Source organism: Papaver somniferum, chromosome 9 (genome assembly GCF_003573695.1).
Source record: "Papaver somniferum cultivar HN1 chromosome 9, ASM357369v1, whole genome shotgun sequence".
In the NCBI taxonomy this organism is placed as follows: Eukaryota; Viridiplantae; Streptophyta; class Magnoliopsida; order Ranunculales; family Papaveraceae; genus Papaver; species Papaver somniferum.
In genome coordinates, this window is record NC_039366.1 from 38,337,467 (window position 1) to 38,362,402 (window position 24,936).

Genomic DNA, 24,936 nt, shown 5'->3' on the forward strand with positions numbered 1-24,936 from the left:
TTAGGGAAAACCCACACTAACATGGTTAATGTGCTTGCCAAAGGTATTAGGAATGCATCAACTTATTCTTTGAGTCTTGTATCCCATCCCATTTATTAATGACATTGACAGAAAGCATTGCTTTCACAACTGCACTTGGAACAATATTCAAATTTGAGGAAAACTTATCAAAAGAATAAATAGAAATAAAATCAATTCTAATGGACTGAAGCACCAGTCGACTCACAAATTGGAACTAAAATCCATCAAATCATTGATAAACACAAGACAAGTGTATTTCTCACGCATTATGACTAATCTTGCCGACTCATACCAACACGGTTGGCCATGGCTCGTACAATTGAGTTTGTTTTTCACTAGAATAAAATTTCCCAACTACGGGGACCCCAGGACAATATACACCCTTATAGTAGGACCAACCTCCAGTTTTCATTTTCTCTCCGTCCGCGCCCAGTATGTCTCATTCTAAACTTTTTCTTTTCCCCAAAAAAATTTCATTTCGATTTTTCTAGGGTTTTGTTTCCCTGCTCTCCCTCGTTGAAGTCGACAAATATGAAGTAGTAGTAGACGACGAAGAAGAAAAAGAATTATAGTGTGTGAAATACTGTAGATACTAGCAGTAGTGATTGGAAGTGAGGATGGCATCCACTTCTGGTACTAAAGAAACTCATGATTATGAACCTTCTTCTTCTTCTGTAAAGGATTTGATGGAACATGTGTTTTCTTGGAGTATTGAAGATATACTCAACGATGATCTATACAAAAACAAGGTAATCTCTCTCTCTTTCTCTATGTCACTCATTTACTCACTTTATTAATTCATAGCAGGTTACAGAAATTTGCCCTAGATTTTTTTTTTGTTGTAATTGCTAATCTTGATTCTTGATTAGTTCAAGTAGATGATGTCGATTATAGTTGATTTGTGCTTAATTAGAGAATTTTGGCCCCAATTGAGTGTACAAAGACAAGAAATGGTGTTTGAAATTACATCAAAAGCCAAGAGTCAATTATGCATGGTGATTTTGATTATTTCAAGCAGATAATGTCGATCGATGCTAATATGTGCTTAGTTAGAGCATTTTAGCCCGGATTTATTATTCAATTTACATAAAAAGACAAGAGTGTAGCTACAATTTTGTAGATCACCATGCCAAAAACATCTTTATTGTTTAGTTTGGAACAAAGAACAGCCGACACTTGGTTATAAACCACAGCAGAAAATCTAGAAACCAAAGACTGAAAATTAAGCAAATATTCCATTCCTAATGTCCGTCAATAATTTAGGTCTTCTAAATAAGTGCGACTACGGGTAGTAAATGCATTAGATAAGTGCGACTAGTGGCAGAGTCAGGAATCTTTGATCATTATCTGAAGATGTTATGGATGTTCTACAGTTGGGCCTGTGTGTACACAACCATGGTGGTGGTGGTCCACACAGGCTTTAACATTTTGGAAGTTTTACAATATGTATCGACTTTGGTAGCAATCGTATGAACCTACGCGGAACAAAGTATGCTGAATTGGAACATTTTAGTCTCAGTTTTTTTTATGGAAGTTTTACAGTTCATTTGTAACTGCTCATTTTCTTCTACCTGAGCTGTTTAGGTAGACCCACTTTATTGGCTGTTTTTACATTCAATTTTATGATCTATCTTATATTTATATTTACGTCTGTTAGTGATATTCTCTGTTCATTTGCAACTTCTCACTGCTGGGTTTAGCTAAGGTGTGGAAGTCATACATTTTATAGTACCATTAGTTGTATTTTGTATGTCCTGTTTAAACGAAGAAATTATGTTTTTTTTTTTTAGGTGGAAATGATACCTAAGCGTTTTGAGTCCGTACAACATTATCTTGGCTCTTATACTATGCCGTTGCTGGAAGAAACTCGCATGGAGATATGTTCACAAATGGAGTTCATGTCAGGTGTACCTCACGCTGAAGTAACCTCAATAGATGAGTCGAAGCTGCACGGTGGGTCATTCTTGTACTGCATCAAGGTCGACTCCTGGAGAAACCGATATGGTGTATATGGCAAAGAACCTTACAGTCCGAAACCTTTGGATCTGTTTACTTTGGGTGATGCTGTACCTGAAGTTGGTTCGGACTTGCAGCGGTTTGGAAGTAGTTGGTCTTTGGCTTCAGTTGTAGAAGATGTGAGGGAGTCCGATTCTGTAGGTCACGAAGACAGACTTATATGCTTTCAGGTTAAGACCTCAAAGCCCATAAAGATAGAGATGAAAGAGGGCAGGAGGAAATCACTTTTTGTGGTGTTTCTGGTAAACTTGGCAACGAACACTAGAATATGGAAGGCGTTACATATGTTTCGAAACTCGAATATCATCAAGGAAGTTTTGTGTGCCGATTACATGGTAAGATACATCTACCACTTATTCGATTATAACTTTGTATTACTTGTTATACATTCTCAAGCCTTTAAAATCTTTTCGTTATGTGAATAATAAATGATGCAATTGCGCGATTTGGTTTCACTTTTAGCCTGTGTTATTTCTTTTCCAATTCTTGGAGTTGGTTTTTGTGTTAGTTTGGTTTCTCTCTATTGTGTATCACATAGATATTAAGATTTTTTTACGTTGGATTTATGGCAATTTAGGTAAAGGAAAATTGTGGCCTCTGCTCTGCCCAAGTTGACAGGATTTGTGCCCGAAAAGTTGATTCACAATTTTTACTGTCTCTTAATGAATCTCAAAGAACAGCGGTGTTGGGTACTATATCTGCAGTGCAGTGTAACCACAGGTCTTTGGTGAAGCTTGTTTGGGGTCCACCTGGGACAGGGAAAACCAAAACCATCAGTATATTACTGTATAGCTTGCTAAGTATGAATTGCAGAATACTTGCTTGTGCCCCACAAAATGCTGCAGTTGCTGAACTTGCATTACGTATCTTAAACCTTCACAAAGATGCTTGCGAATCAGAGTTGGGAGAGAACAAGTCAGGTTGTTCATTAGGCAACTTTCTCTTGTTTGGGTCTATGAATAGATTGGAGTTATGTGATGATCTTGGAAAGATTCATGTGGATCATCGTGTGGACTGTCTTGTCGAGTGTTTTTCTCCATTAACTGGTTGGAAAAAACATTTCGATTCCATGGTGGATTTTCTTGAAGATTGTGCATCTCAGTACCGTTTGCTTTTGGGGAACGAATTAATTGCAGAGGTTCATGTGACAGAGAAAATTGGAACTACTCCGGAAGTCCAAACGTCACTTCGCAAGTTTGCAAAAGACCAATTCAGAGCTTTAGCAATACCACTCAAAAGAAGCATTAGAATATTATGCACCCATCTCCCCAAAAGACTTATTTTGACGGACAATTTTGAAAAGATGGTTGGTCTTTGTGGTTTGCTGGAATCTTTTGAAACTTTGCTCTCTCAAAGTCAGATGGCTGACAAGGAATTAGAGGAACTCTTTGCATGGCAAGAAAATTATTTCAAGGAGGCACAAGGAAGTCGAGCGTCTAATTATACTTTAGCCACATTACACAAGATGAGGATTGAAAGTGTTCAGATTCTAAAATCTGTCGGTCATTCTCTTGGCGATTGCCTTCCAAGCTCCACAAACAGAAGTTTCTTAACAGAGTTCTGTTTGAAAAATTCATCCCTCATTTTTTCCACAGTATCAAGCTCATATAATCTGCATGAGGTAGACCTGGAACCACTGGATTTGTTGGTAATCGAAGAAGCTGCTCAATTGAAAGAGTGTGAATCAGTGATTCCCATGCAGCTTGGAGCCATTCGACATGCTGTCCTGGTTGGCGATGAGTGCCATCCACAAGCTAGGGTCAAAAGCAGGGTAAGTATAAAATCAATTTCTTCGCTTCAACATGATGTTTTAGTTCTTAATAGTTTCCAATGCATTGTAATCTTAGGTGTCTGATGAAGCTGGCTTCGGAAGAAGTCTATTTGAAAGGTTGGGTTTGTTTGGGCATTCAGAAGACCTTCTCAACATGCAGTACAGAATGCATCCTGAAATAAGCTCTTTCCCAAATCGCAAATTCTATAAAGACCAGATTATAGATGCTCCAAGTGTTCTTCGTGAAAATTTTCAGAATAATTATCTACCAGGACCTATGTTTGGTCCCTACTCATTCATAAATATTTCCAATGGAAGGGAGGAGCTAGATGAAGCTGGGCATAGTATGAAAAATATGGTTGAAGTGGCAGTCGTAATAGTAATAGTGAGAAACCTTTATAAAGGTATGATAAATGTTAGTAAATTGTTTGCTATAGCTTCTTTATTGTGCTATATATGGTTAAGTAGTTGATTCAATGTAGTTTTACATTTTTATTGTTCTTCCATTCTTATACCTTAGTTTTATAATTCTTATTTCCATTTTTGGTATACATAAATACCATAGGTGTGGTATTTCAATTCACATTTTTGATTGAGCATGTTTAAAAAATTGTTAAATCATGATTAGCCCATTTATTCTTCTGATAAAGGATGTTTCTAACTGCTTACAGCATGGAAAGGCTCAAAGCATAGCTTAACCATTGGTATTATATCTCCTTATGCTGCCCAAATTGCTGCAATAGAGAATAAAGTTGGTCAGAAGTATGAGAAGCTAAAGCACTTTGTAGTGAAGGTGAGCTCTGCAGATGGATTCCATGGCGGCGAGGAAGATGTCATCATAATATCGACTGTCGGCTCTAATCATAGTGTGGGATCAGATGGGTTCCTTTCTAATCCGCTACGTACTAATGTCGCTCTGACACGGGCTAGGTACAACTAGTGTGTTTCTTGGGAAAATATAGGAGATTTCTATATATGCTAATTTTGATCACACATCTTTCAGTCTTTGTTAATTATAGTCTTTGCTAATTTTCAGGCACTGCCTTTGGATTTTGGGGAATGACAAAAAGTTGTGTAAAGTTGGATCTTTCTGGGAAGAGTTAATTCATGATGCGAAGCGGCGGGAATGTTTTTTTAATGCCGATGAAGATGAAGAGCTAGTGAAAACAATGATCAAGGCCAACAAAGAGCTTGATCAGTTAGATAATTTACTTAGTGAAGATAGTATGCTTTTCAAGAAAGCTTTGTGGAAGGTAAACTATTCCAGGAATAATTATCAAATATATACCATTTTGTTAGTTGCTACTTGTTGTTCATTTCTCTTACCTCAATCTTACAGGTCCTGTTCAGCAATAACTTCAGGAGGTCATTTGGGAAGTTGAAGTCATCACAATCACAAAAGTCGGTGGTCAATCTATTGGTTAAACTTTCCAGTGGTTGGCGCCCGAAGAAGGTTACGGCTGAAACTTTGTGTGGCAACTCTATCAAGCTTGTGAAACAGTATAAGGTTGGAAGTAGTTATATAATTACTAGCAATGATGTTGCAAAATACTCATGCTACACCCAAGTTTTAAAGATTTGGGATATTTTACCTCTTGAGGAGATACCTAAACTAGTGAAGAGTCTGGACAGCATATTCTCCATATACACTGACGATTACCTCAACCGCTGTAAGCAGGAACATATGAAGGGGTATGTATGCTATCTTTGATCTCACAAAACACCAGTTTTTGTTGTTGTAACGTTTCTTGAATCCCGCGCTCAACTTTAGATGGTGATCATTGATCAATTCATAATCTCATCGTTGCTTTACCAAGCGTATGTTAACAATATTTTACTATGGATTTTAGTAATATATGCAGATACTTATCGTTATTTGTGTTTGCAGGGATTTGGTTGTGCCAATTACCTGGAGAATTGATGATGAGACCGTTAGATATAAGAATACTAAAAATGCTGCGTTAATAGATAGTTCAAGTGACGGGGTATCAGATGGGAGATGTTACATTGAAAACTCAAAAGTGAGAGATAGCCTATTGCTCATGAAATTCTACTCCTTATCAGCTGGTTTAGTAAATCATTTACTCTCGGGAAGTGATGGAAAAGAGATTGATCTTCCTTTTGAAGTAACAGATAAAGAATTTGATATCATTCTTTCCCCTAGAAGTACATTCATTCTTGGCAGGTCTGGAACAGGGAAAACCACTGTTTTGACAATGAAATTGTTTCAAAAGGAGCAGCAACACTACTTTTCTTGTAAAGGATTTGTGGAAGCCATGGGGTATATTTCTTTGAGTGCTCCAAGTGGGAATGTTAGCAGAGTGGTTGGGAATGAGACGAAAGGTACCGTCTTACGGCAATTGTTCGTAACAGCCAGTCCAAAACTGTGCTCTGCCGTTAAAAACCAAATTTCTAACCTGAAAAGGTATCTGATTATGTTCGTAGTGTCAGCTTTGAAATTTCTCTATCACTTTTTATTTTTATATTTATTTTTGTGTGTTTCTTTTGTAAATTATGGTGCCTTTGTTGGTTTAGATGGTATGCGTTTATGGAAATTATATATCGTCACTTCACATTTGAGTATTTCGTGTATTCTAACTAATTTTCTTGTACTTTTAATACAGCTTTATCAGCAGTGGCAGGGCCTCAACAGAACCCTATTCCATTGAGTTGCCTGATGTTGATGAAGCAGTCCAACATCGAGATATACTATATTCTCTTAGGGATATTCCACCTGAAAGTTTTCCACTTGTCATAACATTTCAAAAATTCTTAATGATGCTTGACGGAAGTATGGGAAATTCGTATTTTGATAGATTCAGTGATATAAGGGAACTTTCACAATCTAAGATGGCAACCTCAAGGTCATTTGCTTTGCGTGCTCTTAGAAGAACGAAAGAGGTCACTTATGAAAGATTCAGCTCATCTTACTGGCCTCATTTTAATTGCCAGATGACCAAGAAGCTTGATTCATCTATGGTCTTTATGGAGATAACCTCACACATAAAAGGTGGGCTATTTGCTGGAAGGTTACCTGATGATAAACTTAGTCGGAAGGATTACCTATTACTATCTGAGGGACGGGTGTCATCCCTAAGCAGGGAAAGAAGGGAGATGATTTATGATATTTTCCTTGAATACGAGAAGATGAAAATACTAAATGATGAGTTTGATTTGGCTGATTTTGTCATTGACCTTCATCGTCGATTGAAAACTGGGTCTTACGAGGGTGAGGAAATGGATTTCGTGTATATTGATGAAGTACAGGATCTCACCATGAGACAGATCGGTCTTTTTAAATATATTTGTAGAAATTTTGTGGAAGGATTTGTTTTTTCTGGTGACACTGCACAAACTATTGCTGGTGGGGTTGATTTCAGATTCCAGGAGGCTAGATCTTTGTTCTATAATGAGTTTATTTTGGATTCAAGAAGTGACGGCATGGGAAGTGCAAAAGACATGGATCAATCTCGTATGTCAGACATCTATCATTTGAACCAGAACTTCCGTACTCATGCAGGTGTTCTCAACTTGTCACACAGTGTAATTGAACTTCTGCATGTATTCTTCCCACACCACATTGACAATTTAAGTCCCGAAACAAGTCTTATTTATGGAGAAGCACCAATTTGGCTTGAATCTGCAAATGATGATAATGCAATTATAACTATCTTTGGAAAAAGCGGTGAAAATGCTGGTAGGAGTGTGAGCGGATTTGGTGCAGAACAAGTCATTTTGGTACGTAATGAATCTGTGAGGAAGGAAATTGCTGAATATATTGGAAAACAAGCTCTGGTTCTGACTATAGCAGAATGCAAGGGCTTAGAATTTCAGGTATAGGATAGTGGCTATGGTATTCCTTTTGTATTTCGAGGTTAAGCTCCATTAGTTTCTTTTCTGTGTATTCTTTATTTTGTTTTATAAGTGTATCCTACTGTGTATGATTCAGCCTGACATTGCATTGTTTTCTATGTAGGATGTTTTGCTTTACAACTTTTTTGGAACGTCGCCTTTAAAGAGTCAGTGGAGAGTTGTTTATGGGTATATGAAGGAACAAAATCTTCTAGACTCCAGTGATGCAAAATTTCCAAATTTTAGCAAGGCGAAACACCAAATTCTCTGCTCTGAACTGAAGCAATTGTATGTTGCTATCACTCGTACTAGGCAGAGACTGTGGATCTGTGAGAGTATGGATGATTTTTCAAAGCCTATGTTTGATTATTGGAAGAAGTTATGTCTCGTTCAAGTGAGAGAACTCGATGAATCACTTGTTCAGGCAATGCAGGTTACAAGCAGCAAAGAGGAATGGAGTTCACGCGGTATCAAGGTTAAAGTTTGAACTTAAACCTCTTATATACATTCATGAATATACAATTTATGTGCGGGAAGTTTAGGCATGTTTGGTTCTATTTTTAAAAACAGTTTTCTACTTTTAAAACGTTGAAAACAAGAATGCTAGAAAACATGTTTTCTGCAAATGTTTTCGTTCTATTTTCCGATTTAGAAAACGAAGCGTCTACTTTTCTTTCTTTTAAAGTCAATCCCCAAGCTAGGGCTCCTTTCACGATGGGTTGTTAATTTTCAAACAGACAAGGTACGATCTTTTCATAGGATAATCTTCTCTTTTATCTCTCACATGGGGTGTTGATCTTTCAAACTGACAGTTCGATCACGATTCTAGCGTTTGGCTGATACTCTGGTTTTTGTACGTTGTTTTTTTTTTAATAAAGTAAAATGAATTTGGTTACATACTAAGACTAGTATGCTAATTTTCTCCCCGTTGGTGAAGAGTTGATTATGTTCTCTAAAATTGAACTCCATTAGGGGACTGAACCAATGAACTTGGAAATAGGCCTAACTTAGGAGTAATTGACATGAAACTCCTTTTGAATGGAGCGGAAATGGTGTAGTCTTGTCTTGTCAGTGCCATACTTTGGGCAACAAATTTTCTCAAGCCTGACATTATGCTTGCACCTTTGCCGTGAACTTCCATAGCAGATGGCACTATTGTGTCATCAAAACTGCTAAACCATAGTAAAGAACCTTGTTTATGATGTGAACATCAATGAAAGTAGTTGTAGTTGGTTCATTCCTTTATCAGCTTTTGGTTTGGATTCACAATTCATGCCAAGGTGAATTGCACACTGGCAGCAAGTGATCTTTCCCTGTTGTCAGCAACTCTTCATGGCAACAAAATTCAAAAACTATTTTATAAGTTTGGTACGAAACACTTTCTTGGAGTTCAAACGAAAATTAAAACAAGAAAAAAGGGGGTACAATTTGAAAACAGTTGAAAATAGGTTTAGAAAACAATTTTAAAAACTCAACAAACATGATCTTAATTTAGCTAGATTTTCAACCTTTCCTAATATTTTTGCTACAACGAATGTGTGAACCAATACTAGGACGTCTTTTTTTTATATAGTTACATGTGTCATCACACCATCAAATGTATATCCATTGGGTGTTTGGATGAATATAGTGACAAGATATACTTTCGTTTATAGAAGGGAACCACACGAGTACATCCTATTTTTTGTATATAAATTAGTTCCATTGAGAATGAGCCTGTTTTCCCTCTTCCTTCATCCATGCTACCAACTTATTACCTATTGTGCTCTGAAGATACCATTTTTACATGCTTAATTCTCGTGCAGTTACTGGATGAAGGTAATTATGAGATGGCAACAATGTGCTTTGAAAGAGCTGGTGATCCATTTTTGGAGAAACTCGCCAAAGCTTCTGGTCTTAGAGCTGCTGGCGTTCACATGCTTGGTTCTAATACTGACCTAGCTCGTGCTGCTCTAGTAGAAGCAGCTGAGATTTATGAATCAATTCGGAAGGCTGATTTTGCTGCCAAATGTTTCATGGAGTTGAAGGATTTCAAAAGAGCAGGCATAGGACAAATTTCCCTTTGCACATTATTATGCATATTAATTTACTTATGCTCTGTTACTTTATACGTAGTACTTTCTTTTTTGGGATATTACCTCTATATTTTCTGCACCTGAAGCAATCATTTTGTTTGAACACGTATACTGTTTGTTCAGTTGATTTTTAAATTGAACAATAGATGGTGGATTCCTTGATCCATTAAAGCGGTCTTTGTTGCACCTCAAGAGGACTGATCTGTCACACTTCGACTTATTAGCAGTTAGAAGGATAGAAGTGGTTTTAGGAATCTTTTAGCAGTATTTTTGTGTTGTGACACAATCTTATAGCAGTATACCTTCTCATTTATATGTAATATTCGTTGAAAATAAACAGCAGTAGTTGATTGTATAAATATTGCAGTAACATAAAACCAAGCCTTTCCCGCTCATGTTTCCTGAATTTTGATTACTAGTCAATGATCAGGTGATTGCCTGTGTATGGTCTGAAATCATCCTGTCAGTCGGGTTATGTCCAGCTTGCTTGTATAGTTAACTTCTTTTTATGTAACAGGTATGATTTATTTGGAAAACTGTGGGGAATCTTGGCTAGAAGATGCTGGTGACTGTTTCAGCCTTGCTGGATGTTGGTCTACTGCAGCTGATGTGTATTCTAGGTGTAACTGCTTTTCCAAGTGCTTGCTAGTTTGCACGAATGGCAATCTCTTTGAAACCGGTCTTCAGTTCATAGAATATTGGAAAGAAAGTGCAAGGCTAAACCCTGACACCGCCAAAAGTCAAGATCTAATAGATCTGGAACAAAGTTTTCTCAAAAGTTGTGCCATTCACTATGATCAACAGAAGGATACTAATAATATGATGAAGTTTGTTAGAGCCTTCAACTCGTTGGACATGATAAGAAATTTTTTAAGGTCTCGTGATTATCTTGATGAGCTCATCCTCTTTGAAGCGGGGTCTGAGAATTTTATGGAAGCTGCAACTGTTGCGAGATTGAAAGGGGATTGTCTTCATGAGGCTAATATGTTAGAGAAGGCAGGGCACTTGGTAGAGGCGACGGAGGTCATTCTGTTTTATGTTCTTGGGAATTCTGCTTGGGCAAATGGGAACAAAGGTTGGCCCTTGAAAATGTTCGCGAACAAAGAAAAACTTTTGGCAAAAGTTAAGTTGATGGCAAAAAGCAAAGATGATATCTTATACCAATTCGTTAGTACAGAGGCAAGCATATTATCAGACACCAATAGTAGATTGTCAGAGATGAATGACTGTTTTATTGCTTCACAGAGATTCAAGAGTCTGCGGGGTGAAATTATTTCTTTGAGGAAAATCATTGACTACCATCTAGATTTAGCACCTTCAGAGTACGTCTGGGTAGATGATGTGATCTTGAATACAACAGAGCATGTAGAGAATTCAATATCGAAGAACAGGGTCTCCGTTCAAACATTAACTTACTTCTGGAATTTATGGAAGCAAAAGATAATAAACATATTGCATTATCTCGATTCTCTTGGAACTCAAGATAAACAAGATCATGAAAGCTACGAGAAATTCTGTTTGGGCTACTTAGGTGTGTATAAGCAGAAACATGATCAAAGTTCCATATACATCCTGTTGAACAGTGATGCCTGTTGGAGAAAAGAAATCGAGGATCGATTTCTTCGAAAGACCAGAGAATTGCTTGGCATGAATGGTCACCAATTTGCGTCTTCTGCCCGAAGCTATTGGTTATCAACATTACTTAGTATCTGTATGCAAGTATTGGAGAAGCTGGAAAGCCTCGATAAAATTTCTGGTATTTACAAAGTTGGTAACGAGTCTTTCATGCGCTTTACTGGTCCTTTCCGACGAGGAATAACTGCGCTTAACAGTTATCAAGTTGCAAAATCGATATTAGAGACTAAGATATTGGACAAAAAGCTTTCCGGGGAACTGCTCAAGTGCTTGACGCATTCCAAGGAGCATTTTTACGCGATATTTTGTCTGAGAGACCAGAAACAAATGATGTTCAAGCATATGATGGATTTGAGACTAACTGAGGTCTCTCAGGATTTAATCAAAGAAATTACCATTGAGATCATGAGCAAAAAAGGCAGGTTAAAGTATGTGGAAATGTGGAGTGTGGTCTTGCAGATTTTTACGTTTGGTAATCTAAGCGAAGAACTTTATCAAGTTATAACACAACGTTCGGATCTATCTCCAGCATATAAAGTTTTCATTAAGCAGTTGAAAGAGAGCAAGATGTCAGGATTGGTCTCGGTTTCTTTGGTCAGCAATTTTGAAAAATCATTACAAGAAACACTCAACCACGACTGGAAGAAAGATTCTGATTACATGTCACCTTCCTGGTTTGTTTACTTTCTTGAACGTCTTGTTTTCTTTGTTTCATCTTGGCATGGTTCCTTTTTCACACTAAAGTCTTCTGTTCGAGAAACAGTTCCCTGGGGAAACCTAAGATGCAACTCAAGCTCTTTGTCTGTAGCTGATTCAAAAGTTCTCTCGAAGAGGTCTTTCGATTTTATAGCATCCAAGATCAAAGAAATTTTATCAAGTAGGGTAGGATGGCTTTGGGAACGTGATTTTGACGCAGTGGCTTACTACCCTTTTCTGGTCCGGAAGTTGGTTCTCTTGGTTGCTTTAATTTGTTTGAATTCTGGAAGTCACTTTGATTTGCTGTACAGTTTACTTGGTAGATACGATATAATAACCGTACTGCCGGCTGAGTTTTTCAAGATCCTCGAGAAAAGAGGCACAAAGCATTTTGATAGGTTGCTTGCTGATATCCTTGAAGCAATTGGGAATCCTTTGGTCTGCTTGAGGTCAGGGATAAATCAGAGAGAACTTTTGATCCACAATGTCTTAGAGATAGATGTGGATATGATTCACTCCAGTGAAGAAATCTTGGAAATACTGTACTCAGAAATATCATTATATGGCGGAAACGATAAAATGGAGTATGGAAGTCCAAGTGATGGAAATGCTCGTTTTTCCAAATCTGACCATATGAGTTGTACACTATTGCCAGCTGTGCCTGATTATGATTCAGAAAATATAGAATTGTTGACGGAAACCGGAGAATTCGATCATGGGAGGACGCTGCAGTTGTTTATGAATACATCTCGTGTTTATATGTTTTCAAAAGGCATTTTTGAGGACATCGGCTTTTTTAATTGCAAACCACAGATGAAGGTTTGTTTCGTGGTTCTTTTTCTCTTACTTTCCTTTTTCCAATCTCAAAACTTCTAACATTTTTTTCTTTTTGCTTTTCAGTTGGATATTTGCATTTGTTTTCAAGAAAGCATTGGTGGTCCATATGTTAAATATGAAAAATGGATGAGGGAACTAAAGCAGCTCTCTTTTGCATTAAGCTGCAGGTTAGTTATTTCAAGTTTATCTCGTGGTTTTAGTTGAAGATAAATTAGTATGGCAAAACTGTTCTACAATTTTAGCTTGCGCTCTTATGAGCATATTCAATCCTTTGGATCGACTTATTTCTTAGCATAGGTAAGCTCTAGTATGGAACGCCATGTGAATTAAGTCTGCATTGCAGACATTTCGCGACCACTGAATTTAGAACGTTTTACTGTCTGGTTCATAGAAGCATGTGCTATCATAGTTTCGTGGATCGGTTTGTTGTTTTTGAGCATACTTGATTTTATTCACTGTGAGTCTGTGACTTATTTGTTGCAGTAATGAGGATCCCGATATTCAATATTCAAAGATTGACGACTGCTTTAAGAATTTGAGTGCGCCTCCAAGTATGAGACAATATTTAATCCAGGGTTTGTTTGGGATGATTATTAAATTTACCCCGTATAGCAAGAAAATCAAGCAAGAAGAAAGACAAAAGTCCACGAAGCAGGCTGGAAAGGATAAAGGCAAGAAGAAGAAGTAGTAGTATTCTGTTTGGCAGGAGTTACAGCGTCCTCGTGATAACATCCTTTCATTGGGGATTTTTTTTAAAACTCTGTTAGCAGCTAAAAGAGAACAACATTGATTCCTTTTTCTGTGAGGAACCAGAATCTCTACAGTCTAGAATATGGCAGTCACGACAACCCATTTTTCTTATTGAAGTTTCAGCTTTCCAGGTTCTTACAAAGATTTTATGTGTTATATGCAGTCGGTATGTCTTTTCAACGCTATGCTGTTCTTGATATGTAATTGTGCTTCAATCAGAATTACATTATTATGTAAGGAGTGTGTATCGTCTAAGTCTTAAGATTAATTACTAAAGTGTAGCTAGTTCAGTGTAGTTGTTTCATAAATCCACTGAAAGACTGTTTCTTTTTTCAGTTTCCATTTGAAGCTTCCACGCATTTGGAGCTAACTGGGTACCAAATTTTTCTTCAAGGATTTACATTTTTGTTTCTTTAGGACCCAAATTCACTCTATGAAGAATGAGGGTGAGAGAGAGACTTAATCACAAAGAAAGAAAAAGTCATGAAGAAATGCTTCTTTTCCTCTTGTTTTTTTCCTCGTACAGAAAAAGGACTTCAACTCTTAACTCTTATTTTTACACTACAGTTTATTCCTACATGGAAGGAATAACACAGTTTCCTTTAGTTTTTATACCTGATAATTAGATGTTATGTCAGTGACTCAAGTGTACAGGTGCTGTGGCTTAAAATTCAGTAGCAGTTATTTATTAGCCTATTAGCCATGCTGTGGCTACTGTGCCTGGTCGGTGGCAAAATTTTTTTTGCCATGTTTTTGTTCGTCTTTTGATGGGAAGCTTGAGTTGGCGTATTAGCTCATCTTATGCAGCACAACAGTCTACATGAATCACCTTCCAAAACTGTGCAGGACGCACAACTTGTCTCCAAATTAGCTTTCCCTCTGGCATAACAGGATACTTAGCTCGCAGTAAAGTCCTTGCAGATTTACTGACAAAGTGCCCTTCACTTGCTCCTCCGACACCAACCTCTCCAGCACTACTAAGACGAGTTGCCAAAAAAATTTCTAAAATTTTTAATGAAGAAATTGCTCAAGCCAATCGGCCTAAAGTTTCTTAGCTTGAATTTACCCCATTTGGAATTTGCTTATGCATCCAAGAACGCACCACAGAAGTAACCAAATATCCCAACATCTTTTAAACAAAATGCCTGAAAACCCATAAAAATAAAGACTAAAAACGCAAAATGGCAACTGAAGTTGGGAATCTCATTCATTATACAAATGGCTATTCGATCACAATCATCTTTTTTAATTACTGAAATCCTTAATAAATTACATACTACTACCTAATTGGGTGCTTAATTCGAGCATTTATTACTGCATAAAGAATTAACTCATCGTTCCACTTCGTTACCACGAGGATCCTTAGGAGTGCTTTTCTTGATGCATTTTAAGGCAGCACAACCAAACTTGCAGTAGTGATCGTGAGTAGCAGCAGCAATCTTGTCAGTAGAAGTCCACCGAAAAAGTACTAATATACATTTTTCTGTAACATACTTGAACTATAGGTCTTCTCCTGCATCTTGTTACTTTTCCCAGTCCATGACTGTTGGCGAAAGTCGAAAAGACCTGTCCAAGAGAAAAAGTGGTTGCTAAGAAGTTCCTTCAGTATTAATGAATTTCAGTTCTGTTTTCTTCTAGATCATCTAACAAAAACTGAGCAAAAAGGGCCAAAAGGACTGCACAAGATGAACCAATGCAACAGAAACAAATAGACTAAAAATAGAGCCACCAGTAACTATACTATCGAATCTGTAGAAAATCACATCTGGAGATTCAAGTTTACTGCCAAGAAACAAATTCAGGCCCAAGGGTAGGTTTCAGTTAGCCTATGTTCCATTTAAGCAGTTAAATTTCACAGTAAAAATCTCCAAATGTTCGAAATAAACAATGATGTATATTTATTACAACAAAATAAAAGAATATCATTGCATAAACATTAGAACTGACTGCATGCTATCTCATGGCTCTGTAAGCAAAAATATCAAAATCTTGTGAACAAGTTATCATTCAAAAAATTAGGTTCTACTTCAAGGTTGTTTACAAACATTTTTTCAGTTACTTCCATTTATCTTTTATGAATGTAACTTAAACTAAGTAGATTACAATTGACCACTCTCGTCTTGTTTTATCCCGTCTGTCAGCAATCTGATCAAGCAACTTCAAATTTTAGTTTACCATGATGGACATACCTCTCAATCAGCTTTTGGATCAGTTGATTTGGTCTTCCTCTTCTTCTTGCGTGATGCAAAGCTGCTGGGACCAACTTCCTTGGACATGCGCTTTGTCCTACAAATCAAGAGAGCCGTTCATAGATCAGGTGGCAAATAGGCATGCCAGGAAAAAAGCTGGGGAAGTAATAAGTTCATATGGCAACACATACCGCATGGAGAGTTCTGAAGACTCCGGACCAGTCTTTTCATCTTCTTCTGATCAATCAAAACCAATAGATCAGATAAACAACACAAACACAACAAAAACTACCATTTACTTCGGACCAGTCTTTTCATCTATTTCTGATCAATCAAAACCAATAGATCAGATAAACAACACAAACATAACAAAAACTACCATTTACTTCCTAGTACAAAGGCACTATATTTTATATAACAATCAAGTGGTCATGTTACACCTGATCTACGCTGGGTTATCTAACCAGTTAAAACAACAAACAAAGTGGGTAAACACCACAGATAACAAACATAGATATATACAAGTAGTGGAAACTTATGTTCTTGGAAGAGAAGCAACCAGACAGCACATATATCACTTTTCATCAGTTTACATACACAAGTCACGAGTCTGTTTGTTATCTCACAAGAAGTGCAAGTATATCCCATGTACACAGACTGTGCAGTCAATAGTGTAAAGGACCAACTACCCAAATAATGTGTACTACCTATAACAACAAGCACGCTAATATAAGTTATGTCACACAGGTAGCAACTGTAATTATGCTTTTGAATTGTAGGCTATATCCAGAATTACAATATACAACTTACGAGTCTGTTGTTGTTGTTTTACTTACCATAAGTGCGCACACTATGTCCCAAGTTTACAGGTCAAGGGACAACTATTCAAACAATGTATCCGTAACAAGCACAAGTCTCAAAATGCAATTTAACAATGTTAACAAAGTTACCTATATCATCGCCCACTTCAACTCCTTCATCAGAATCCTGACCCGACTCTGTAAAAGAACCCCATCGACCCTTTCCATCGTCAAAATCCCACCTACTACCTGGCGGAGGAATCCAGAAGTCAAGCTCTTCCGACTCACTGTTATCTTCCATTGGACTCTCATCATCCTTGGGTACCGTTTCAACAGAAACATCTTTCTTAACCCCTTTCTTCTTCTTATCCTTCTTCACACCTTTCTTGGTTTCTACTTCTTCCTCATCCTCCTTTTCTTTAACCCCATTAGACGTCACTTTTCGAGTTTCCTCTTCCTTTTCCTCTGCCAACAAAAATTACACAATTCAGCAACATAGATATAACTTGATGTCAACAAATTAAGGTGGCAATTACAAACCTAATTTACTAAGAAATTTTCTCCCATAGATATGCTTCCAAATGTGTTCTTCAGATTTGTTCACAGTATCTCCTGTTAACTTACAAATTAGCTTTGACCTGCAAAATTAACATTTACCAATCAAAACCCATATTCAAGTCAATAAAATTCATAAAACTCATTGTTTCACAAACCCATCATTAAACTCTAAAACCCTATAAACCTTTAAGAATGATTGCAAAAGGGGCTAACTTGTTAAGATTCTGGAACCCTAAAACTTTCAGGAAAGACTCTATTTTAGGATTGAAAATCAAAACCCATGGTTGAAATACTAAATTTAACAAACAAAATTCGATGATTCAAATAAAGGAATACTTACTTGTTGGTGGGATCTTGTTTGAACACATTAAGAGGTAAAAAATAGTCGATAAGACCTAAACGACATCTCTTACTATTACTATATGATTCCTTATCTTTAGATTGACATTCATGTCCAGTTTCTAAGCATTTGAAACGTCCATTCTCTAGTTGTTTGAATGTTGGAGAACCTAACCCTTCTTTAGTTTTCTCTTCTTGTTTGGGAGAACTAGGATTTGCTTCTACCTCTGCCATGTCCAGTTCGCTGTTTTCTGCTCACCACTCCTCTTTAGTCTCTTTAGACAAGAAAGAAACGCAAAACTTTTCAACAGACATGTCATTTACCTGATGCCCTCTTCGTCAATTCTCCCCAACCAAGGGACAGAATGTCAGATGTATATGCGAGCTGCACATATATACACTTCAGCAAGCCAGGTGGCTATGTTTTTACGACTTGCTTGGCAGCAAGGGTTAACTTATCACTTTGTGAGTCTTCCAAAAGACACCGAATAGGTGCCAAACCATTAATCTGGTTTCATAAGAGATAAATATATCATTACTACCAATTACGCCAAAATTCATTACTGTATAAAACTGAACAATCAACTGCAGAGCAGAAGATTCAATTTCTTATAGGTAAAGAGACAGCTCTGACAACAGAAAGTGTTCATGTCAGCTGAGTGGTCCAGAGTCCACATTCATGTAAGGATAATCTTGCAGCAGTACTTAAGATACAATGCTAGGCTCATCTATTAAAGTTATCCATGGACGCAAACATAGTGGCTTGCTTTTCCAGGAACTACAGATCCATGGAGGAAATCTGTACCATAGAGAATGCTCTAACGTAGTTTTAAGTTAATGTGCTGGTGTTTAAACGGTTGGCGTACGTAAAATGATTGTCCAGGACATCAGGATTATGAGATATCGTAACAATGACATGATTTGAACACATACAGCTTGATTATTTGAGTCTCAGAAGGGGGTTTAAGCAGATCCTGTGACCTCTTGATGTGCGCCTATCATAAAGTATACTAATAGTAAGGCTCAGGTTGAACCTATAACACTGAAATTTAGTTAAACATGGTAATCAAAAACCAAACTCACATGGACCTTCCACAGAAAAGAATCCAGAAATAGACTACTTTTGACCTTGAAAGCAACACCATTTTAACTTGCTATCTTAACTTTAAAGAATTACCGCAAGACGAGCCTACACTCAAACTAGTAGATGGGTTGTAACCACAGTTGTGTGCCGTGAGTGACACCTGCAATCCACATGTGGTTCCTGAATTTATGGTCCAAATAACCTTTTTGTTTTCACTTGAAAGGAAAATTCAAACATCATTTCCTAATTAAAGCTAAGCTTATAGTAAAGAAGTTCTAATTTATGAGTTTCCATTTTCGTGATTTTGTTTTCTCGTGCCGCGTAGATTTCCACGATTCGTTTGTATATAAATATCAATGCACATATAAACTATCAAGGACCCTCCACAGAAGGAATCCACAAATATCCTAGACAACGAGACCTTAAACCCAACTAACTTAACTTGAACCTCGCTATCTTAACGTCAAATAATTACAGCAAGATGAGCCTACATTCACACTACTAGCTGAGATCCTAAATACACAGTTGTGTGCCGTGAGTCAGACCCACAATCCACAGTTAAGATCATATATGTTGTTTCAGGTCATCAAAGTCCTTTAAACAGGAAGGCAAAGACATCTGTATGTTCTATATGCAGCATGCACCAAATGACTGGGTTCGTAAGCAGCCACTTTGCACTTGTCAAAATAATTCAAAAGAAATGATTCAATTATCCAATTGATAGCATTTATACAGACATTTCAGTGTATATAATCATTTCTCAAGTCCTTTTTTCTTTACAGTATCCAGTTGTGATGTAACTGGAAGAAAGAAGAAAGATAGAAGACCTCCTCTCCATGTTGAGAGATGGATTAGAGTTCTTTAACGAGGAATTTAGGTGATGCCAAATTTTGGTAACGTAATTATATCATGATAGGAGCAGTGTTTCATGTCTGCGTATCAGCAAATGCCCAATATTTAATCGAGCAAGAAGCAATTTATCATATATTCAATAATGTATTGTGTGTATCAAGGCATGAACTACTCTGCCTGGTGCCGCGAAAACTAAACATCAGCTTTAACAAATCAGAAACAAATATCCAATAAAGCATGCACTATAGATTTTACCCGGATTATTAGCATACTTCAAACATCATATATAAAGATTTAAGCGTAGAACAAAAGACATACCTAGAATTGAGGTATTATCACTGTGCACCCCAGCTAAGTGCTGATGATGGTCATGGGGATGGTGATGCTGTGGAGGTTTCTTTGGGTGTTGGTGGTGAAGCTGCTGTTGTGGGTATTGGTGATGTTGCCGTGATTGCTGTGGGTATCAGTGATGGTGTTGGTGCTGCTGTTGTTGGTTGACGTTGGCCTTACCGTTCTGACTAGACTCTGCCAATTGACTAAATTGTTTGGCCACAATAGGAGTCATAGGACCCAACCCAGTGTATATCTCTCGCCATATCTGATGCTGTTGATATGAATTCTCAAACCTCAGTGTTAAGGATTCTCCCAATTTCCCCCAATTAATCTCATCTCTGAAATGATCTTGTGTTGTTTCAACTACAAGAATGATATGTTGTTGATCACCAGTAATTACATCTTTCACTTGAAAGACCTCGTCTTGCTTATCTTCTATTCTACTTTCTGAATTCATCATCTTAAATACCACATTTTCAAAATGAGACATAGAAGGGGTAAAAGAATGAACTTGACATACCTCCTCTTTTGCTGAAGAATCTTTGACTGATGAGTACATTATCACATCCCCAGAAGAATAAATTATACAATTCGGTACTACCTTTTCCCACTGGTTCTTGATTCTTTTAATTTGCTAACTGAGAAATGGGTTTTCCAGAATCTTCTATCTTCTTCAATTCCACCATTAATTCAGAAGAAATTTCATCATAAGTAGTGATGATACAACTAACATGAAAACCCCCATAAATGACTTCTTTCTCGTTATCTTCTTGTTAGTCAATTATAAAAACAGTAGCTTCTTTTGTTATCCCCATGAACTACATACAATCCACAGCTTTGTTGTAGAGAGTGATCTGGAATAAAATCCTTATCTTTTCGATTTCTGGTTTTAAATGCATTTGAAGCCGAATTAGGGTTTGGTTTTTTTGTGCTTCCAAAAATCGTTTTGAATTTTTATACCTGGACCAATTTTTTGCCTTTTGAATCCTAGAAATTGAACATTATTTATAGATATGCATCTAAACTGGAAAATTCCAAAGTCAAAAGGTGGGATATGACCACCCTCTATAGAGATCAAGAGATGAACTAGCTACTACTCTTTTAAGTTTTTGCAAATGCAAAATATATTGTGTTCGAAACATATAATTATTGAGGATGAAACAGAACTTATTAAATGAATGATTTAAGAGCATACAAATAATATAGATAGTGTTAAAAATATCGGAAAATAAAATGTTTTAAGATGATCTTACATTGCTCTCTGGTGATCATTGGAATTTTAGTGGATATAGTCATGCATTCTATTACCAACCCCTTTGTGTTTGTCTATAAAAATGAAGACGTTATATTTTGCATCTCATTTAGAAAAACAACGGCAAGGTGTTACGCAAACAAACATAATATATCGGTATTTATTTGTCTAGGCTCAAGTACCGCAAAGTTCGCTCATTGATATCAATCCATGAAGAGTTCTACCAATTAATTTCCTATTCAAATCCATGACTTTCCCGGTGAATTTGGTTTTGAAGGTTAGACGGTTAAAATAAAGTTATGGGATGTTGGAGTAAGTTAAAAACCATGAAATAGATTATTGGAAGTTCATTCCTTTCGAGAATTTAACCTTTTTGCTTTAAATAATAAAAAATTTTTTGACTCAGAAAATACATAAAGAGAGAGGGTGGGGGATTTAAGAAAAGAAAAAATATGAATTCTTGAATATCAAAATCTATAACAGCTTCAACTAGCACAATACAAGAAGTCAATGAATGATGGAAGAACATACAAGAAGTAAATGAATGATGAAACAAAACTTATTAAGTGAATGATATAAGAGCATACAAGAAGTGTCTTGGAGATGATTTTACATTAATATGTTGAGATCATTTGAATTTTGGAGAATATATTCATGCCTTGTATTACCGGGCCCTTTGTATCTATAAAACTCAATACCTTGTACATTATTTTGCAGCTACTCATAAATCAACATGAAAGCTAGTGTTAAACAAACAAAATATAATGGTTATCTATCTAAGATCAAGTACCATAAAGTTTGTTCACTGATGTCAAGTAAGGTTCTATTAATCCATTTTTGATGATTTTGATTTTGTAGGTTATACTAGTCGGTAAGTTATGGGATGTTGGAGTGAATTGAGAACCATGAGATCGCGATTTCTACGATAGAGATGATTGTAACCGAGGAAGGGTTCGTTGACAGTATTAATTTTGACATTGTTTAACAAGGGATTTTAATCGTTGGATCAATGACTGTTTAGGTTATTTATATAAACTTGTTAGATTATGTTGGTGTTAATTTTGTAGAAGAAAAATAAATCAACTTAGATTATTATAATCAAAGATATTTTTTATTTTAAAAGAGGTAATATTAAAAGAAAAAAATCATTTCAGCAATAGATAAAAAATGAATTTCATTTTAGCTACAAATGTGGCTTAAATTAATATCCATTTGGCAGATCTACAGTACTCTTCCTTTGAATGATCAAAAGTTTAGTTGGTTCGACACCATTAACAAGGAAAACAAATGGCATCTCCCTATTTGTCCCTCACACCCCCATCGTCTTTGTTTCTTTTTGCGAAAGTGATGATTAGCAAAGGAAAAAAATTGTGTAGCCTAATTAACTGTCAACTGTAGTTATTCTGTTGTAGAAAGACAGGTACAATGGACTCAGACGAAGCTGGAACTTCGCTTCATGGGATCAACTTAGTTTGTAAATCGAAAGTCATAATCAAGATCCGGCTAGGTGGTCGTTGGCCGAAATCATTTTTTTCTGGCTAAGTTTTTGTGATGTGTTTCAAAATAATGTTATTTTGAGATGATTCTACATTGCTCTCTTGGAATCATTTGAATTTTGGGAGCTTTATATAACTTGCATTACCACCACTTCTGTGCATATATGATGTGAGATTTTATATTAGGACCGCTACACATAAATAGAGGCTTCCTAAATAAAAAAAAAAGAAAAGAAAAAGTGTTAATAGTTAGTTCATCAGTCCGAGCTTACCAGACAAGTTTGTTCATACGTCAATGTAGCTAAAGTTCTACTCAATCAATTTGTATATCTCATATTCATGAGTTTCGAGGTAATTCTGAATTTGAAGTTAACTATGGGATGCTGAAGTAAATTAAAAACCATGAGATAAGAATCCTAATCGGCGAATTCAGCTATTAACCAAGTTTCTAAAATCCAAAATCTAAAACACTTCATGGACGGTAAAAGGTTGAATTCTTGGGAGATAAAATAATTAGGTCTTTGTGATAATTTTGCGCAGATTACTACATTGGATCAACAAGATATTTTGCTTTCTGAAATCAATAAATGAATAAATTTATTCATTTTTTATTTCTCTAAATTTCCTTTTTGTAACTATTACTACTATCCGTTTCACATAGTATGCCGAAAATGCATTATGTGCTTGTTATATACGTAATATTCTAAGCATATAATGTTTTCTTATGGGAACAAGGCTTTACCTACCTCTTCATGACTACATAGATGTTCTACTCAATCAAAAAATTTCCACACATAAAATCTTTGATTAAGGTTTTCTTGCAAATCATCTAACAACATGTTTGTTTTCTGAAACTACCTGATAGAGGTTGCTAAATAGAGCTCTATCTCTAATTTTTTAAAAATGTCTCTACATAGTGCATCTAGATATGCTGTTTGTTTTTCCACTTTCAAGACCTATGGAGGTATTATTAATACCTTTTGGTTATGTGTCATTTATTACATGACAAAAAATAATAAAGATAATAACTCTCTACCTAAATTCCATCTCCAATATCCAAGGTCCTATCTAACATTTTTTGTCTAAATTTAAAGACAAAAGATGATGTGGACTTAAGATCCAGGGTCATGAAGAAGGTCTTATTTAGACTTTCTTCTTTACCCACACTTAGTCCCCACATGGACAAGTCATCTCCTTTTATGACCTTCACCCTAGTGTTGGAGATGAAAAATTGGTAGAAAAATACTTGAATCATATGTGTCATATTAATTTAAGATCTTGACCCCTAGCATTGGAGATGCTCATAGAGAGGTAGGGTCTCAAAGATAGCACTTGATTGGTGCCATCTAATTTCTTTTACATAGATAGAGATTTGCCTCTATCTTTATAGAGGTAGTGTGTAACACCCTGTGTTTTTTGCATGGAGCCTGCTAAAATATGTGCCATGGCCTGAGATGAAGCTTCATCCAACGCTTTCGTTATGTAGGAAAAGGAACATTGGCTTAGGGTCAATGCGTTGACAATGTGCTACCAACATGGCTGAACATCGGGTTGGCAGTGGACAACCAACATGGATGGACATCGGGTTGACAGTGGACAACCAACATGGCTGGACATCGGAGTTGGCATTGGCAGTGAGCAACCAACTTGGCCGGTCGTTCATAAATTCATGGTAATGGCCATGAATAGTGAATAAAGCATGTCAATATGCTCCCCTTTCCATACTTGTAGAAATTCCATTAAGACATATATAGGAAGGGGTACTTGGTTGAAGGTTCATATACAGACCATGCACCAAGTGAAGTAGCCTTAGAGATGTACATCCATCTCGACTGGACATTGGAGTGGCCTTTGGGCCAGAGACGGAAATACAGCCGTCACGACCCTTCACAGAACCTGGCTTAGGAAATGTTCAGACGTCATGGCCAGACATTAGAACTGGCCCGTGAACCAGAATTGAATGCACAACCATCACGGACGTACATAGCAGTTGGCCAGGGTGGTAAGGTGCAGCCATCACGGCCTGGGGTGTTGATGAATGATTTTTCTTCCCCCAATTGAAGTTGTAAAAATGACAAGTTAACATATATAAGGAGGGATAGTTGGTTGAAGGTACATACAAGGGCTATGTACCAAGTAAGATTCATAGCATAGCTAGAACGGTGTGAACGATGCTCAAGCCTCATTCTTAGTTGCGCAACCTTACGAATGGAGCATATGATGCTAAGGCATCACTAGGCTATTCCGTGGACTCGGTAATGTATCACTTGCATCACTTAGATGTATTCTGACGGAACGGCCTATGCGGACTAGGCCATTACCATTATTGCGTGGAAACGACCATGCAAACGAGTTGTCTTAACCTTATATCCCTTCGAGT

The 24,936-nt window shown here is 36.7% G+C and overlaps 2 protein-coding genes across 3 annotated transcripts; one reads left to right on the forward strand and one right to left on the reverse strand.

The window, feature by feature from the left end:
• Window positions 1-470: 470 nt before the first annotated feature.
• Window positions 471-14,067, forward strand: LOC113309343. 2 transcript variants are annotated; one of them, XM_026557765.1, is made up of 14 exons: window positions 471-770; window positions 1,812-2,372; window positions 2,615-3,808; window positions 3,885-4,212; window positions 4,480-4,738; window positions 4,845-5,061; window positions 5,148-5,500; window positions 5,697-6,233; window positions 6,433-7,642; window positions 7,785-8,135; window positions 9,466-9,703; window positions 10,253-12,885; window positions 12,967-13,070; window positions 13,387-14,067. In XM_026557765.1, the coding sequence occupies exons 1-14, from the start codon at window positions 639-641 to the stop codon at window positions 13,589-13,591; spliced, it is 8,322 nt and encodes a 2,773-aa protein (XP_026413550.1). In that variant the 5' UTR covers window positions 471-638; the 3' UTR covers window positions 13,592-14,067. The 2 variants fall into 2 exon arrangements, with proteins under 2 accessions (XP_026413550.1, XP_026413551.1); XM_026557766.1 differs by having other exon boundaries at window positions 6,433-7,546.
• An 883-nt stretch (window positions 14,068-14,950) lies between these two features.
• LOC113308330 (HIV Tat-specific factor 1 homolog) lies at window positions 14,951-17,795 on the reverse strand. Its single transcript, XM_026556806.1, has 6 exons — window positions 17,541-17,795; window positions 17,183-17,280; window positions 16,793-17,107; window positions 16,034-16,079; window positions 15,843-15,939; window positions 14,951-15,219 (listed from the first exon to the last, which is right to left on the reverse strand). Exons 1-5 carry the CDS (start codon window positions 17,771-17,773, stop codon window positions 15,846-15,848), a joined length of 786 nt encoding a protein of 261 aa, XP_026412591.1. The 5' UTR covers window positions 17,774-17,795; the 3' UTR covers window positions 14,951-15,219; window positions 15,843-15,845.
• Between the last annotated feature and the right edge of the window lie 7,141 nt (window positions 17,796-24,936).